The 19,375-nt window shown below is 43.3% G+C and overlaps 1 protein-coding gene across 1 annotated transcript in view; it reads left to right on the top strand.

Moving 5' to 3' along the window:
* The first annotated feature begins 679 nt into the window (after nt 1-679).
* LOC109854252 (carbonic anhydrase-related protein 10) overlaps nt 680-19,375 on the top strand; it is a 127,479-nt gene continuing 108,783 nt past the window's right edge. Inside the window, exon 1 of the mRNA XM_020427142.1 lies at nt 680-2,035. Coding sequence (XP_020282731.1) covers nt 1,981-2,035 — 55 coding nt within the window. The 5' untranslated portion in view covers nt 680-1,980. The remainder of the gene's footprint in view (nt 2,036-19,375) is intronic.

The following is a 19,375-nucleotide window of genomic DNA, read 5'->3' as shown; positions in this document are numbered from 1 at the left end:
ATTTCCCTCTTGAGCCAGTCAATAGACAGATGATGGATTGCACTTGCGTTTTGAATTTGGTTAAAAATAACTGTAGTTAGGATAAAGAGGAAGAGAGACACACGACATGGTACTCTCTCTCTCTCTCTCTCTCTCTCTCTCTCTCTCTCTCTCTAGGACTGAAAAGAGAGAAATGAGCAATGGATATAGGCCGGAGGGGGCGCTGTTATACTAATTTGGCGGGTGCTCGTTAACGACCCCTTTGAGGTCATAACTTTTGCCGCAAGCGCGACGCGTGTGCGAGCGCGGGTAGTGGCGCGAAGCGTGCGATGTACCCGGTGTCCTTTCTACATCGCGCGCTGCATCTTCTCTCTCTCGCCCCTGAGCTGTCGCGTTGTCGCCCCACTACCGACGGTTTCAACAGCGCTTCAACACTACTCGGCAGTCAGTACTCCAAAAGCATCGCGGGCGCTTTCGTAGCTCCTCTTCACCCTTCTCCATCCACCTCCCTCCCCGTCAGAAGGGGGTACGCACGTTACTCGACGAGCTTTCGGGCGCATGCCCGGCCAATCAGCGCGCACGGCGCGCAACGTAATCGCGCGTTCGGGTGGGGATGAGAAACGTGCTCTTCATCTCGCGGACGCGGACGATCCTCGAGGAGCTTTTCCGCAAGCTCAGTAAGCGCCGCGAGCTCGCCGTGGCCGGAAGTGTTTGGCGGCTGTTCCGCATTGACTCGCGTCCCACAAACTTAGATCGCGCGAGACAAGCGCGCGCGCGCGCGCGCCAAGTTCCGAAATTTCGTGCGGGAGAAAATTTTCGAAGAGAAAAGTCGTGAGCCTGAGCAAATTGTGATATTTTCGCCGCGGTGTTTTTTTCCCGAAAACTTGCGCAATTGACCGCGCGCCGAAGCGGCGCACGCACTTGACTTGGTTCTCCAGAAAGTTACTTCACGCGGGGAGACATAAAAGAAATACAGCTTTGAACTCCGTACGAAAAAAACTCGTAACTTTTTATTCAAGAAAGTATAAAAAAAAAAAAAAAAAAAGAAGACAATTACGGAGAGAAAGTCTCGTGCATCGATCGAGCGCTTTGATCAAAGATAAAAAAGATAAAGGCTCGACTACAATCTCGATGAATAGAAGGAACGTCTAGATGTGCTAACGAACACTTCAAGTTACTTCGCCAAGTTACGCTAAGGGGATCTTTCTCTCTCTTTCTTTCTCTCTTTCTCTCTCTCTCTCTCTCTCGGACTGGTCCGCGAAGAATCGCGGGGTAGCTTTCGGAGGAGCTGACGTCATCGAAAATAAACAAGTAGATCGAGGATTCGCGGGGGTGGTGGGTATTATGTCCCAAGGCTAGACGAAAGAAACCGAACAGCAGCGGCAGCAGTCAGAGAAGAAGAAGAAGAAAGCAAAGGAAGAGGAAGAGGAAGCGGGGGAGAGTGAAAAGACGTTAGAGGGAGCATTGAGAGCGAGAAGGACGAGAAGGAGAGAAGCAGAAACCTTCGGAAGCTTCGAGGCTCGGGCCTCGGGGTTATTACGAGAGGCAGGCGAGATAGGATTTCGATCGAGGCACTTTCGGGCCGCGGCGGTTAGGAACCGATTAATGCGATCGGCTTTAATTAGCGATCGAGTATTTCGCAGTCGTAACTCGCTTTTGAGTCTTCTGACAATCCCGCGTGATTCCTAACGTTTGCTAATTGAGACGTCGTCGTCATCGTTGTCGTCGTTGTCGTCGTCGTCGTCAGTAAATCGAATTCTCCATCTCGATGCTATCTCAAGATACTCTCGGTGTCATTCGTCAATGATGACGAGCGTCGCTTTCGCCGAAACTGTTATCGACTGATTGATCGGACTGTCGGATTCTCTGACGAGGGATTGATCTCTCAAGTATTGTAAGTCGAACGGAGGTGGACGATGTTCGATAGAACCACGTAAGGATCACGCGTGCCTGTTTCTTTTCGCTTTTCTTTCAACGAGGGATTCTGGAGAAGGAGCTAAGATGTGCGTTAGATCTTTACTGCTATGCGTCCTCGGTATCGTCGCTATCGTCAACGGTAAGTCCATAAAATTATTGGATATATATATATATTGATAGCATAATAGTAAAAACTTTAATCAATTGAAAATTTTCAAAGATATTCGGAGCAGATCGTTAAAACAGATCGTTGTTGCATACACTATGCTCCGAGATGTCGGGAAAATTGTTCGCTTGTCAAGCAACTTTTTTTTTCTTTTTAAGCTCGAATTTCGCGCGTGTAAATTCTGCGCCCGGCTTCGGGAACGTAAGTAACGGCTTATCCGTCACTCTTTCTCGTTTCTTGTTCTTCGGCGTGCTTTTCTCCACGCGGCGCAGCGGTGACAAGGCGACGCGGATGGACCTTGCAGAAAAAGAAGGATGTGAGGAGTAGACGGGAAGGGGGTTGAAAGGCAGAGTCGACGAAAATGCTCGCTCGTCGAGCACGCGGGAACACGACGGTTTTATACATGGCCGGTTTTTATGGGCGCACGCCATACGCGCGTGCCGATGGTCGTAATCTATGTGCTGAAATCGGGAGGGAGGATAACGGAGAGAGAGAGAGAGACGAACAGACACGGTTTTAGCGCAGCCGGAGCAACAAAGAGAAATAGAGAGAAAGAGATAACAGAAAAGAGACCGGACATTTTCGCAAAAGGCGAGAGAGGAGGAGAGACACTGGGAGAGATGCGAGACGAAGAGAGAAGAGGAGCAGCAAAAAGCCAGGGCCAGGTTGAGGTTGTTAACGCGTGCTAACGGAGCTCTTTCTCTCTCTCTTTCTTTCTGTCTTTCTCTCTCGTTGTACGAACTGCGAGAGAAAAAGCGCTGATATTTTTGCCGTTTCAACGTGTATCGGCGCCAGAGAAAAAGAGGCTGCGATCGGCGCGACGAGAAATTACGCCACCGGGGTGCAGGGAGGGAAGGTAATATCATTTTTGTTCGAGATAAATTGAAATACCGACCAAATAATGATTCTCTTTTTCATCGGTTTCCGAGCTGCACGCGCAAACCGTTATTCATGTTTATTTTTACGTTCTTTCCGCTTTCCCATTTGTTTAGAATCTATTTACTGACGAAAAAAGAAAAAATGATTTGTGTTTTTTTCAAACGTATTCACAAAATACTTACGGCAGAGTTTATACGCAATAATTATTGCGCGTGATAACTTCGGTAACTTAAAGCACCGTGTGTATTTTACCATGATATTTTTCCGCCTGAAAGGATTTTGTTTAGACAGCACACCGCGGTGTTGCTGTGTGTTTGACCGCGTTTATATTAATTAATATAATCCGGCTTTTGCGTGCGCGGTGCTGCGGCTTGCGCGCGGCTGCGCCATTGCACCGAAAAAGCTAATTGTGAACACTCGCAAAAGAGAGAGAGAGAGACAGAGAATGAGAGAGCGAGAGAGGCGCTTTTCGGCGCTTGGATATGCGGCAAAAATACAGAAATATCAACGAAACCGACCAAACACTTGGCGCGCAAGATATGCGCGCGATGCTTTCGCCATTGTTTGAACTCCGTGTAATTAATTAATCATATGACGTTATGCGCGCGGCATCGCAAATATTTGAGATAAAAATGCATAACAGTATGCATCGTGATTAATGGCGGGCATGAATGTTCGTTGCGCGTACACACAGCCGAAGGAAAATTTCATTGCGATTGCAAACACTAGGAAATGGGTAGGCAGACGGAAAATATACCGTTTGCGTAGAATTAAGAAATACAAACATACATATGTTGCAGTATAGTTGTACAGTTTGTTAAAATGAAAACGTCAGTTTGTCAACACGCACGAAACGCGCGCGCGATAAAAGACTTTAGATGAACTTTGAAACAAAACAAGGCGAGAAATATGTATAAATTTACTTTTATTATGTTTCAACTATATTTCTCAATATAACTCTATATTTATCTCTTTCTGTCTCTCTCTCTCTCTCTCTTCTTCTTCTTTTTGCAACGAGCTTTGTAATATACGCTGCCGGGCGATTGAGACACGTTTTACAGCAACACGGCGGATGTGTGAGAAACGTACAACAGGAGCCAAATCTCAGTCGCGCGATTTGATTCCCGTTCGAATCCGCACGAACTGCCGGGTATTGTCGAACTCGTGAACCAATCATCGTCAGCAAGCTGGCGCGAGCGTGATTTCGAGCGATAGAAAGCACGACGCTTGCACGTTATATCCGTCGTCTCCGGAAATCTAGTCCTCCTCGTATTGGCTATCGCGCGAAATCGACCGTCGTCCGAGACGATCGTCCCCCATCGACTCGAGGCTCGATCGGTCCGGTGACAATTGCATGTTTAACTTCCGGTCGTCTTAAAAGGCGCTTTAAATAGCGTATGTAGTTTTGAATAGGAATCGTTCGCGGAACGTGTAGGGGTTTTCACATACATACATGCACACACAGACTATGCGCAAGATAGTTCGCCGATAAGAGAAGTCAAATTTCCGCGAAGAACAGTTTTCTACAAAAACAAACACTGACGATGACAAACGAAAATTTGCTTATAAAAAAAAATTTAGCAGATAATCTGTCACTTGATTCGGTGCTTTTGTTATAAACTCGCTATTAAGGCGATGGTTATGGTTTCGAGTATTTGCGTTCTAAGTCCCGTTTTAGCCCCGTGGTGATTTTCTAATCACCACGTGACGGCGGCACACGCGGAACTGAGTCGCCTGTAATGAGACGCGCGTCGAGACGTCAGCATGATTGACGCAAGACTCGAGGCTACGAGAGCACAAATAACACACGTCCGAAATTATTGACACAGTTTGCCCGATATATAACGGTGATAACAAATTAATGTGTCATTTCATTTTTATTTTAAATAGAATCTCGAAAAAGACAGATTAATTTTTTTATCCGTATCTATATATCGCGCCAACCATATTGCAAAGCGTTCATTGAATAAAATGAATGTAACACATAAATAAAATCGACTGAAGTTTTATATGCAACGAAGGTCTGTGAAATTTTTAGATCATCCTAATAACGACATGCGATCGGAAAAAGTTACAGATACACGATTAATAACAAACTGGTGACTAGACTAGTTCGTTTGCACGATTTATATCGCGATATAAATTAAGGCTCTATCGTATAGTGACTAATTTATAACCGCTAATTTATCGAGTAAATAGACGTCCTAGTCGCGCGGAGAAGACCATCTTAATGTCTAATTTAACCGCTCTAATTTATATCGAGTAAACATTGAATTATGTAACTTCTCATCGCAGAAACGTCTATACATAATTAAATGTGTTTGCTCGATGCGGTTAAATTCACGATTAAGTTTAGACGTTAAAATGATCTTAATTGCATATCGCGCGAGATGAAAAAAAATGCGAACGAAACGATCAATGATAACGAGATATTACGCGCGATGGGAGAGCGGAGCACGTGGAGCAATTTGAGCGAACTTTTAGTTGAATTTTCAACCGGTCGCGAGACGAACGCGCGAGAGAATTTCTCCCGCGAAATTTTACGGTGGTCTTTTTCCACTTGGCGGATTACGAGCGCACATCCAGGTGAAAATGCTTCCGCTGGGATACGGGGGACGCGGTCGCGCACGGGAATATTGCTTAGAAACACTTCGTGAACAACGTACGAAATGCGTAAGAGATCTAAGAGAACGCTACAATCCTTTTCACAATTCGCACCGTTTGATAACGTGTACACCGAGAGAGAGAGAGAGTCGGAAATTTTGAGCTTGCGGAGAGATAAGAGAACGGTAAAACGAGCAAATATTCAATGCTTATCAAACTTGATATCGCGTGTTTCTTATGACGTAGCGATGTTTTACGTACTTTTTACATGTAATTAAATGAATAGGCGCATTATGTATTTATATATCTATATGACACATTTTGTCTAGGTTAGTGATTACACGGCTCGATAATTAATTGTCAAACCGAACACACACGAGTGTTATTTGCATTCAATTAATTATTGATACACACATGAAAATGATGATAATGACGCGGAATACCTGCCAGTCATCGAGTTAATCATTAAATGAATAGCCCGCGGAGCGACAGCGGCACGCTAAGCTCTGTGAGAGAGCCGTACAAATCACGTGACACACTCCTTAGTTTGCATTCATTTATTAACAAATTAGCTGAACGCATTTAATTGACGCGTCTTTTCTAGCGCGTTTTTTTTTCCGCGCGACAAATTTTCCAAAACGTAACAATAAAACGTGTTATATAATAAGATCACGCAAAAAACGAGAATTTCTGCAAGCGCGCAGAGATTTTTATCCGGAAAAAAAAAACAAATACACACGTCGCTCGCCGACATGTGAAATTACGTACACACGGTGACTGATAAACTGAGACACGCGGATAATTCGAGACCGAGAAAGAGAAGGCATAGAGTTTCTCTCTCTCTCTCTCTCTCTCTCTCTCTCTCTCTCTCTTCTCCTTTGCCTTCTCCTTCTCTGTCTCTGCTACTCCGCAGAATCTACCGGTCTTCGCGCGAGCAAAAACCGCGCGCGAATTACAGCGGAGCAAGGCGGGTTGATTAATTACGACGCCGACGACGCGACATGTGTGCGATGTGCATGTCGGCGCGAGTGCGCATCGCTCCTTCGTCGATGTGACGACGTCGAGGTCGGACGATGATGTGACGACGACGACGACGACGACGACGACGACGACGACGTCGTCGTCGCCGACAACGACGATGCGGGCGTCTTTCCGCATGGCGTACTATGAGCACGCATATTTGCGACGTTCGTATGAGTATCGCGAGAGACGCAACGTTATATAAGACGACGCTCGCGGATACATCGATGCAAGTGCACTCGCGTGTTTGCTCGAACGTTTGCACTTACATATGCGCACGCACATGTCTAGTAAATGTACACTCGTGTGCGTATTAATTCTCGAATTTAAATTCCGAGCTCATTTAAGCGGAAATAATTGACGAAAACTCGAAGAAAATTGTTAAAAAGTTTCGCACGTAAAACAAAGTCAAGGTTGTTTTCGACGTGTAACAAAAAACTGATAAAACAAAAAACTTGCTTGAATTTTACGGCTGTCGATATTCTTGTAATTCAATACAGCGCGCTGGAAAAATTGCGAAAGCCGCTTCGAGCACGAGGAAATAAACGAGATGACGCTGATCAAGCGAGACGCTGGTCTTTCTCAAGATTGACACGATTAAGTGAACATCGTGCTCTTATTGCAAAAACGCGAGAGAGAGAGAGAGAGAGAGAGAAGTATTGCGAATGATTCTCGGTTCTTTTTGTTTCATTGCGGACATCTCTTCCGTCTTGCTCGCGAAAACGAAGATGCGCGGCGGAACATCAACGAGCAGAATAATTTCTTTCTATCGAACGCGGAACATGGATTATTTATGAGTCGCGACACGATCGACTTAGGAAGCGAAATATACGCGTTCGACGATTTGCGATCGCCGTACGTTTCATTTTCGCACGCGCGTTCCCCTTTTTTCTCGTTCAGCATATCCGGAACGGTGTGCAGCACACACTCCGGGAGAATCTCGCTCTCGAAAATGAAAGGGATTTCGGAAAAAAAACGTGTTAAGCCGCGACGAGGGGAAGGTGTATACGTAGCAAATTGAAAAATACGGGAGTGCTTCGTAAATGCTGTTTTTTTCCGCCTTGCTGTTTTTTTCCGTATCCTCTTTCTTTCTTTTTTTTTTTTTTTTTTTTTCGTATTTGCCAGAACGAGAGAGGCTTCCCGAACCAACGGCGCGGTGGCGATATAGCGTCTATATTCAAACCTCCGCTATGGTTTATTCAAAGCATAATCCAAGAAACGAACGGCAATATATAGAGAGAAAGGTAAAAAAATAATTACTTTACTCTCAGATTCATTCGAAAGTTTATATTTTCACGGTCGGACCTCTTTTTTTGTTTTTTGTTTTTTTATTTTTTTATTTTTTTGTTTTTTCTCTCTTCTTGCGGAAGGATGAAACATGGGAGCGCGTGTGTGATCGATAATGCCGCAGCCGCCGCAAACGGGAACGACGAAATCAAAAACGGAAAATATGGTTTTTAATCGGATTGACAGACGAGCTTGAATACCCTTTGCGAATCCTTACGATTTATTTACGAACGTCGATTTTATCCGCGACGTCCGATACGCGATCGCGTTTCCATGAATACTTGAATTCGACTCGTGCATTATCAAACGCGTGCACAATTTTTTTTTTTTTTTTTTTTTCATTCTCAAATCGCGAGAGACTGAATACGTAAATCACTCTTTAACGCGCGGGCGTTTAACTCACCGAGACCGAATATGTAGGCGCGGCAATGAAAACACACGGCAGCTGATTAGCAAAGATCGTGAATAATTTCGCGCGAACTACTAGCTTCTAGCAACGACGAGGGGGAAAATATTACTACGTCGTCGCGCCTAAATCATCGTCGGCGCTTATTATTATTGCGAAGCAACCGCGGGGTCGTTGTATGTTTCGTTGTTTATTCGGTACAGAAGCGGCGCTAAATTCGTGTGAATTTCTTGCCTCGAGTCAGTGTGTCGCCACGTCAGTGTCGCGATATAAAAAGCCGCGATATTACTTTGCTTTTTCGAGAGCAATTCCCAGCGGTCGACGTGCGAGCGTGAGAAATCCATGTGACAAGGCTTAATAAACACACACCGTTGCAAATGTTATTATTAGACGGCGCGATGTGAAAGATTTGCATCGTTCCGTTGCGCGAAAGACGCGCAAAACACAAACATCTTGCGTTATTTCAAACTAAGACGCGGATGGTTTCATTTGCGGCGCCAGCTTGAAAAGTCGCGCGACATAAAAGTTAATAAGACCATCCCCGCCGGTTGAAACGTGACCTTTTGTATTTCGCGGTTTAAAAAGAGAACGCGGTTAATAAAAAAAAAAAAAAAAAATAAATAAATAAAAAAAAAAAATTGCTCGCACGCATTTGTACATTTTTGCGATTGCAAAGCTCGCTCGCGAACGTCATCGAGATGATGATTACGAGCGATAAATCCGAATGTTATTACGATTTCACGGCTCGGCCGAGGTCATCCCGGAAGGACACGGGGATTATGGCTGCGGATATAGGATAATAAGGATCCGAGGAGGTAAAGACGAGAGCTCGGTCGTACGTGACTGGAATCGCGCGGCGAAGAAAGCTCGAATTACTTTGACAAACTCCGCGTCGTACGTGCCCCCCGTCTCTTTGCAAAAGAGTCATGCTTGTTAGAAATCAGCGGGATATACTCGAATATAGCGGGAACGAGTATACGATATACGTACCGTTGCCGCGTGTGTATAGAGGATACACGTACAGTCCGAAACCGAATTAATTTCTGTTATGGCGAAACTACTTTCCTTTCCGTTGGCGATGTTCGCAACGTTACCTATTACGTTTCGCAGCGTATAACTCGAGACGAGACGCCGAGAGAATTGAGAATTGCGAGCAAAATCTGTACCAAAACGAAGCGGAGCGCGCGCGCGCGCGCAACATTTCATGGACGCGGTCGATTAGATAGTTCACACGTTTTTATAATTGACTATTACATTTTTCGAGTTCTTCTCTCGCAGTTGGAAACTATACACAGACACGTTTCAAGTATTAATCTAATGGAATATTAAAAATTCCACATAAAATATTTCTCTCTCTTTCTCTCTCTCTCTTTCAATATTTGAAAATATTGAAATAGCGTGCTGTAAAAAGAATAGAAATCAGTGGAGAAAATACGCGCTTCGATCCTCGTGTTTTTCACGACGATGCACTGTTTTCTGCCGAATGAATAATTCTCGCGCTCGAGCTCGAGTGAAACTCGCACATCGCATCGGGACGATACGTGCGAGGAACGACGAAATTCGTGGTGTGCATTCGCGAAAGAAGCCAACGCGGCGGAATGCATGTAACTTTTAAAAGGTATTGTCGCACTGTATCGCCGCGACGTCTGCCAAGTTTTCCCGCCGAAAAGTTTGCCGTTACAATGATGGGGAACGACGCGAAGGGAGGAGGACTTGCTCCCGTTCCTAGCCACCTTCTTCTCCTCCTCCTCTCCCATACATTCTTCGGCATTTCCCGCATCCCTTTCGTTCGCGTCGGAAAGTACGCTGCGCCGGGGCTGTCTATATCTATCCGTCGCCGATAGCAAGTTTACATCTGCGATAGTAGTTCTTTCTCGAAATGTACTTTCTATCTATCCCGTTACTTTTATTCCCGCCATACCTCGGCAGCGATTTCTCGCCGTCTCCTTCGCGCCGTAACCCCCGCATTGGCGCGCGCGCGCGCGCGCGACCCCGTTCCACCGCCTATCTACTCTCTCAGTCAAGTTACGACTCCGGTGGATGTGATCCCTTCTGAATCTGACTTCCCTTGTTTGCCAGAATCGACCGGCGGCAAGAGACTTCCCGTCTGAAATCGGTAACCCGATATCAATTGAATCGGTCATTTCGAAAGGGTCGCGTCTCTCTTTTTCTCTCTTCGCGATCGAAAATTTCACAGAAGCGACCGTAGTAGAGAGGAGATGGCGGGGCGGAATAGATGGGACAAAGTGGCTGGTTTTTGAAAAAGAAAGAAATTAATTGAGTAACTTGAAGGTTTGCCAAGATACAGAAGATGTAGAACGCACACAGCGCAAAATGGAGTACGCGGATCTTTAAACGAATTTTACGGTTGCTTCGGCGTAGAATGTGGTTCTCTCTTGTCTCTTCCTTACACGGTTTAAATCGATGTAATCGGGCGTTACTCGAATTTCGTACACGGCGCAATCGTGTACTTTAAATCGATTAATCGCGACAGGAGGAACCTGGTTGCGTGTGCGGGAACACTTCGGGAATAGGCGGCGATCACTTGAAACTTTGGGCAATAAATGTCGAAGACCATTACGCGAAAATTACGTGAAAATTTAGATCTCCGACACAATTGAAATTCCAAATCATTCGTCGGTGAGAAAAGTTTCCCGTTCGAAGTTGCGAGGAGGAGCGCGTGCACACAATGTCTTTTTGTTAAAATTGTCGAAATAATTCTACGAATCGAAGGGATTTTAAAAAGAGATCGATAATTTAACCCCTTGATATTGTAAGGTCTCTGTGCGTCTTTTGTTGTTACCAATATCCTTCCGGCTCATCTTTACGTCATCCGACTTACGACTTATCCTTCAATCCGATTTTCTCCCATTCAGCGGGAAACAAGAAAAGCTACGGTTTCATAGATATTCACGGATTTTCGTGGTATTACAGAACGCTTAAGATAACGTCTGGAATAATAAGTAGCACGACCAGCACTTAACAATAGTTTTACGTTCTGCGATGTCTTTAATCGGTTAGAATTGACATTCTATAGAAATTGCGCGATTTTAATTCTTTAATCACTATATAATTTCTCTGAGTACTTGACTATTTAACAGGAACATTACTATATAATTACTATATAATTACTGTGTTGTAAATATGGACGCGAAATTATTTTTTATTTTTTTTTGTGACGTTTGAGATGATTGAAATAAAATAAAGTTAATTAGAATAAAAACAGTGACATGCTGAAAAAAATTCTCACTGAGCAAAAAATGTCAAATTGACAAAAAACACTTCACAGATAAATGTTTAAAGTCTAAATCGATTTATTCAGCTCCGAGGTAAATTTTTTTTCGATAAAAAACGAGACGACGTTGCGTCGCGAGTAGTAACAAACAAAATTGGTCAGACATACTCTTTTCGCGAGCGATTCTATTGACCCCGACACTTTGTGTCGTTCTGTTTCTTTTGGTACGGAATAGGGGGTCCCAAGGAACATTGACAATAACGGCGAAAGACCATAACGTCGTAACGACAATAAAAGCACGATGTCGTTGGCCGGAGATGAAATGAGCCGGCAGTAAAACTGCGGAATGCGTTGTGATGCATATAAGTTCCCGTTTGTTTCAATTTGCGACGCGCTCGCTCTCGTGTTCGTCGTCTGTTCCACGTCTTTCAACAAGCTTCTTCCCCACCCCGACTTTCTGACTGCGCTATAACCCTCGGCTGATTATTGTTGCTCGACTGGCTGAAGCGCCGTCGTCGCGCATTATTGTTATCCACGTCGGAGAGGGACGGATTTTTGGCGCATAAATTTCAACGAGCAGTCCCGCAGACAATACGCTTTCCTCAGATTGTGGTCGGGATTGTGTTTACCTCAATCATACGTAAGACCGTTCTTTTATGCCTGAATATTCGACGCTTTTTTTATGTTAATATATTTTTTCTAAGCGATCCGACCGCGAGAGTTGAAAGTTTAAAAGCGCAAGAATAAACGAGCGCTATTGCAGGATTTTTTGACTAATCTAGAATTACAAAAAAAAATCATTTTTTAAAGTAAAGTTTTATATATATTACTAGCATAACAGGCGCGCGCTACGCGCACACCGTCTCGTTATATTTATATATTTTTATATATATATATATTTATATTTATATTTATATTTTATATATATATATATATATACCGTAATCACGTGACCGAAGTCAGTAACACCGCCGCGGTCGCGCGGCCGAGGTCAGTGACTCCACCGAAGTCGCGCGACCGAGGTCATTGACCCCGCCGCGGTCGCGCGACTGAGGTCAGTGACTTCCCCCCACCAAGGCCGCGCGGCCGAGGTCAGTGACTCCGCCAAGGCCGCGCGGCCGAGGTCAGTGACCCCGCCAAAGTCGCGCGGCGGAGGTCAGTGACATTACTGTAGTATGTATATAATACATATAATACAATATAAAGTATAATATTATAAATATATAATAAATTATATGTATAATATGTATTATTTAATGTTATATATAATATAAATTACAATCACGTTATTTTCACGTGTTGTTTTTCTACTTTTTCCTGTCACGTGACTTTAGTTACGTTTTTAATTTTCTCTACATATACTACAAACTGTCTTAAAATCGCTTTTCATTATTTACTCTCTCGATCTTACCGATTCGATTCGACTCGATCAACTAACCAACCAATCGGCAACGCGGAAAAGAGGCAACAATAGGTGCGATATTTTTAATATAGGACACGTCTGAGATGCAAAAATACATTTTTTGTTTTGAAAGAAAGAAGAAATAATAAAGTTTTCTGTTAATTTTGTTACACAAAAAATATTACAAAATTATATTTGACACAAAATGTACATTTAAAATGTAGAAAACATTTAGACTTTATCTCGTAGAAAAATAATATATTGAAAAAATGTATTGGGGAAGGAATGATGGCGAGAAAGAGAGAGAGAGAGAGAGAGAGAGAGAGAGAGAGAGAGAGAGAGAGAGAGCGTCGATAGAGAACGCGGGTGTTAAATAAAGGCGGTCCTGTGGGTATTGCGATCAGATGATTCATGAATATCGGCTATCGTCTTCGTGGTGACCGCCATTGTGGAGCTTGATGCACCCATCCGACCCCTTCTCTGCGTCCCCACGGCTAACAACGTCCAACCTTCCCCGAGGATTTTATTTTGCCCCATTACCTCCATATCGGAACGAACCGGCGCTGACGTCATCGAGTTCCATCAAGTTGCCAATTTTGCACTTTTCTCGACCCTTCGTCAACCCTCCCTCGGCACTGCATCTTCTACACGGAGTCTTCGCTGTTCTCTTTTGCGCGTTCTTATCTCTTAAATTCCCGACACCCCGAGCATTATGTCTTATTAGAAATAACTCTTGCTCAACTTCCTTTCCCTGATTAATGACACATTCGACTTGATCATTGAACGAAAGATCGTCATTGTTCTTTCGAATCTCAAGACTGGCTTTTCGTCTCCTGCATTTTTTATATCCCGGTAGCAATTACGGTCAATGTTGGAAATGTTTTTTTTTTTTTTTCCGCCAATTTCACGTGTGTGCAGGCTAATGGATCTACGGCCGGAAGAAAATGAAGACTTAGAGTCTAACGTGATAAAGCTCAACTGTTATTCGAAGACGCAACGCGCGCTACACAAGGCAGCAACCTCTTTCTCGTTTGTTTATGATGTCTCATGGACAAGCTACAAACAAGGATAACGTTTGTTGTGCCAGGAAGCTCCGCGCATTTCCAGTGAGATAAATGTGAGCGTTTTAACAAAAACAAAAGGGCTACAGGGAAAATATAAAAGCAAATCTGATGGGTCGATTTATATCGATGGTTCTGCAAAAAACTTTCCGACTCGGAATATGCTCTATTTGTTTTTTTTTTATTACGTCTTTTATAACGTATTTTAGCACAAGTATAATCTGAGATTACTGTGTTCCCTTGCAAAGATTCCCATAAATCTATCATCAATCTTTTCTTATCGAAAAAATTTTATAGGAAGAAAAATGAACATTTATCATTAGAGATTGCAGAAGTTCGGCGAAAAAAATTCAGTAAAAGTTAGTGTAAACCGATCTGAGATTTTTCTCTCCCCGCCTTTCCTCTTCTTACCAGTTAATTCTATGTTGAATTTACGAGAGAGTTCGCGTCTTAGAATTTGAGGTGAGATATAATAATATTTTATATTACCTGTCGCGGTTAATCTGTGTGAGAGATTGCATGTTTAAATAATTGAATAAAATACGATAGAACTCTCACATCGCATTCGGATAAAATAACGCGCGACGACAATTAATCCGGAACAATTTCGCAAAGAAATGACCATTACAGAGCGTAAAACTGTTCTCGCGCGCTGGGGAGCGCGTTAACGCGCTATCTACAACTAACCGCGCGCAAATCACCTTTGAATATTTTATTTTTAACGACCGACTTCTCGAAACAAGACCTATTCGATATCTGCATTAAGCAACCTCGGGCGCTCGTTAAAATCCAAATTCGCGGTTCGCCGTCCGCCTCCCTTTATCTTTCCCTAAGAGGATTTCGCGGAATCTTGTCTGTCTCGTCCGAGGAAAGTCGGGCGAACGACCCTTAGCCGCATAGCGGGCGTTACGAGACGCCGTTATCCGCACGTGTACGTACATACTATAGGCGTCTGAGACTTTATGTTCTTTTTTTTTTCTTTTCTTTTTTTTTTACGAAAGAAATATTGACTGCAAATTGGTCGAAGAAATTGCTGAAAGTAAAACGCTATTTTTCAAAATGTCCTTTATATTTTTCGAGCGTGTGTGTGTATGTGTGTGTCTGTCTGTCTGTTCGTCAACATGTGAACGCGAACCAGACGAGATAAATGACAGACGGCGGAGATATCCTCACGAAGAGCGAGGGACGTGCGAGAGAGCAGGGGTCCAGAAGTGGGTTTTGGGACGCGAAATGGGGGCGGTCGCGTTGAGAAGAGTCCGTTTCAATTCAGATAGCGACGTCAGCGTAGGACGCGTCGGCTGGCAGGCTTTCGGGGCAACGGTCACATCCCCTTCTGTGCGGCAAAAAGCAAAGGGCGGCGGAGGGGCGAGACTCAGGGCGAGCAGATAACGCGGGTGAAATGTGCACGGGCATTATTTTCCCGGGTAAATGTGGCGTAATAGAAAAAAAAGAACGAGCCGGGGAGAGAGAGAGAGAGCGACGGTGTATGCTCCGAGTTATCCGGACTTTATTTTGCGGGGCGAGAGTGCGAGGAAAGAGGACGGAAAAGGGAGACGCGCGCATCAGGCAATTCAGCTCTGATGCTGTTAGGACGGGAGCGAGAGCAATGATTGAAGACCGTGGTGCAAGAATCAGGCAAGTTCGCAAATGTTGGGCGTGAAATTCCGATCGGCGTCGGCCTTTTCGACGAAGTGGAAATGGATGGTCTGACTAGTATTGAATTTTAGCGACGAGAGAGCACGCTTGCGTAGCGGAGAATTGTATTCGCGACAGTGCGCAAAAACGAGTTTTGATAAAACTTTGATGTATTAAAAAAGAATAAAAAATAAAACAAAGAGAGGGAGAAAGAGAGAAAAACAAAGAGAAACAAAGAAAGAAAGTGATTGTAATAGACGAGGCTCGAGTCGCGAGCTTATACGTTATAAAGGCGCGCTGAAAGTTAATAGGTGCGCGATACGCATCCTGAGGGCGAGTTGAAAAACTTTTAATTATGCCAACGGACGAACGCTTGTCCATTCCGGAAATTATGGACATTGTGTTCTGCTCTTTGCAGAGACGAACTTTTCTCTCTCTCTCTCTCTCTCGTCAGTTTCTTCTACTTTGTATATAATATATTCTGTGCAAAAGAGAGCGAAGCAAAGAGAGAGAGAGAGAGAAAGACTGGCAACGAGGTTTTCGAAAAGAACATGAAAGCAAAGGTAAGAAAAAAAGTGAGTAGGTGTCGCAAAGGAAAAGGAGAGACGTGAAGGAGAAGACGTGCAGGACGAATTTCTGAAATATTTTTGGCGAGAAAATTTCGAGAATTCGTTGCTGCAGGATGCCGCGAATTCTTCCGAGAAATTTATGGATCCTCGACGAAGTCTCGGTCGCAAGCTTCTCGTGAGAAGCGAGATATAATTACGAGAGAGTAAACGGAGGAGAATGAGTGGCGAGAGAGGGGGGCGAAGAGACAAGCAACGGGTGGACGAGAGGGGAGACGGTGGTGCAGGCGTTGCAAGAGATAGTTCGGGGTCGGTCCGTTAATACCGACCACGAATTATGTACACCGGACTCGAAATAACGAGCGTAAATCGATATAACAAGCCGAAAGGGAATACAGTTTAAGTTTCTACTGATTGCGCAACAATTATATCGATTAATTATGCGTTAATGGCGAGCCATTATTTACATACACTTTGTTTGAACCGTTTGCGATCAACGAGAGATCTTCTTTTTCTTAGAGAAATGGCGTGACGAAAACAATTCCTGTGATATATAAAACAAGAAAGAAAGCGTCGCGTTAATTACAGAAATATCGTGGGACAATCAATTTCAAATACAGAATAAAAGATGAATCTTATTATTATTATTATTAGTATAACATTGAAACGCACAGTTTATATTTATAATTTTAAAAAATATATAATTTAGAAATCTTTATGTTGAAAAATAGCTTTATGTTAAAATTTTGTAAAAAGATTAAAAAAAAAAAAAAAAAAATGGAACACGAAAACTGTTCTCATTTCTCAAAGTGTCAATAATCATAAACAAAAACTGAGCGACAAAAATAATATAAAAATTACACCGCGTTTACTTTTCCTACGTTTGGTTTTTGCAAATAACGTCATTTATGCAAGTAGAATTGTAAATTTTTATTGCTGACCCTAAAAGCATACGGATACGGTTTCTAAAAGCGTACACAATAATTTATGGTACAATAGTGCAGTATTCTGATGTCTGACGTGTGTGTGTGTGTGTGTGTGTGTGGCATCTGTGCATCCTTTTCGTGAGAATGACATTATCACGTGGCACGATTAAATTCCGTGCATGATCTAGAAACGCGCTTCACATCACGTCGGGGGTCGTAGTCGCACGGAGGGGAGGGGGGAGGGTTTATCGATTTTCACTGCAATATAATGAGCATAGATTTACAGCGCAAGAAGCGCACGTCACTCGGTGATGTGGAATTACGAAATAATATTTATGAAACAATTTTACTGCAACATCGCTCGGGGAAATGTTAGTCTAAAAAATAATTCTTCTCCCGGATATAACCGATAAGGATAAATGTGACATCAAGTCACACTTGTCATATTTCGTCGAAAACATTTTCGCGAACGCGTTATAAGTGTTACGTGTGTTAAACAATTCTAATAATTCAACAGAGTGACACATTTCTTACATTCTCTCCGGACAAATGCACAATGAAATATATTTACTTTCTTATAACGTTAAAATACAACGAAACGCGGAGAAAGTATATAAGAAAAAAGGGAGAAAAAAATAATAAAAGAAATATTTGTGTCTGAACTTTGTACAAACGTATGTACACGTTAGATTTTTAATATTTACTCTCCGAAGAGGAGAGATGCACTCTTTCTCGAGAGGATTTTCTTAAAAGCAGATATAAAATCTCTGCTAAAAATAAATCGAAGTGCCCGTGCGTACAATGCAAACGTACACAGCGAAACACTTCAGGAATGTCCGTTTACGTAACGTACAATCGCGAGAGAGCAGCGCGGGCATATGTTACAAGAGTAGCGAGAGTAGCGGTGCTTCGCAAACGCGCATTGTCGTGTCGTTTTCCACCTGTCCAAACGTTTTCCCTAGCGAAATAACGAAGGCGAACAAAGTGGGCGTCGGGGGCGAAGGACGCGAGCCCAAGGACAAGTTTCATCGCGAGCGCAAACTGCACGCATCGCTCAAGTCGACGTGAGCGCGACAGAAAGTAAGGAGGTATCGCGGCGAGGATAGACCCGGTAGAGAATATTGCGAGGGACAGTGTTGGTAGTGGTGACACGCGAAGCGCGAAAGCTTGGATTACACCTCGTGCATTAAAAGAGTCTCGTGATCCGAGTCGCCTCCCTTTGTATGTGACCGGTCGAAATGGAGTTGCGTCGCACTTTGGGGGACTGCGAGCGAGATGACACTTTCCTTGGGAAAATTTCCTCGATTGTGTCCCCCGTCGTGTGGATGAAAGGATTATCACAAGCATATAGTCTGAGGATACGTAGAAAAATGTTGACCAAAAAACCTTACTGTAACGTAGATATATATGCAACTACGAAGAGATGCTCCAAAAACATTAGAACAATGACGTAATTGCATTTATTAAAATTCAAATAGTTTAAAAAAAAAAAAGTGCGTGTGTGTGTGTGAGAGAGAGAAAGAGAGAGAGCTGTCTTGCGTGATTCATGTGAAAAGTAGAAAGAAGGAACGGAAACAATGTCAATTTTCTTTTTCTCTCTTTTTTTATCAGGTGCACGAATATTTTTCGTCCACGTGCACACTATTGCATGAATGTGTAATGGAACAAGCGAGCGCACGCACTCCGAATGAAATATAAACGAACATATTTCACTTGCACTGCGTGTGTTCGGTTGTTCCTTTACACCTCTGTATGGTAATACACATGACACTCGCGTATTTCGCGCAAAGAGAAACTCGCAAAATATACATGCATCGCGCTTTCTCTCTTCTATCTTTTATTCCAACACGAAGGGCAACCAAACTCCCGATTATTTGCAACTGTATAATCAATGAATTACATTTTTGAATAATTTATATCGGTGTGACCAAATTGATTTGTTTTGTCAGAGATAATTGACGTTCGCGACAACACACAAGTACACACACAATATTACTTTATGAAAAATTGTATAACTTTTGTACATTTCTTAACTAAACAAAAATTAGCCAATTGTAGACAAATATCTAATTGTTTAAAGAACCGTTAAATTGGTACGTCGCGAACTCTCTACTATAAACTGTAGCGCGCGCAATCGTTGCGTCACATGTTGCTGAAGCGGGACTGATAACATGTGACATAACAATCGCGCGCCGGTTTAGCAAGCGTAATGACCGCGAGGTGATTATGTTAATTATCTGTAAAGTACAGCGAGTATTTCGCTGTTCTCGGCTTGTCAGTCGCTTTCGCGTG

Source organism: Pseudomyrmex gracilis, unplaced genomic scaffold (genome assembly GCF_002006095.1).
Source record: "Pseudomyrmex gracilis isolate BER0280 unplaced genomic scaffold, ASM200609v1 scaffold_62, whole genome shotgun sequence".
NCBI lineage: Eukaryota > Metazoa > Arthropoda > Insecta > Hymenoptera > Formicidae > Pseudomyrmex > Pseudomyrmex gracilis.
This window is presented reverse-complemented; position numbering and strand designations above follow the sequence as displayed.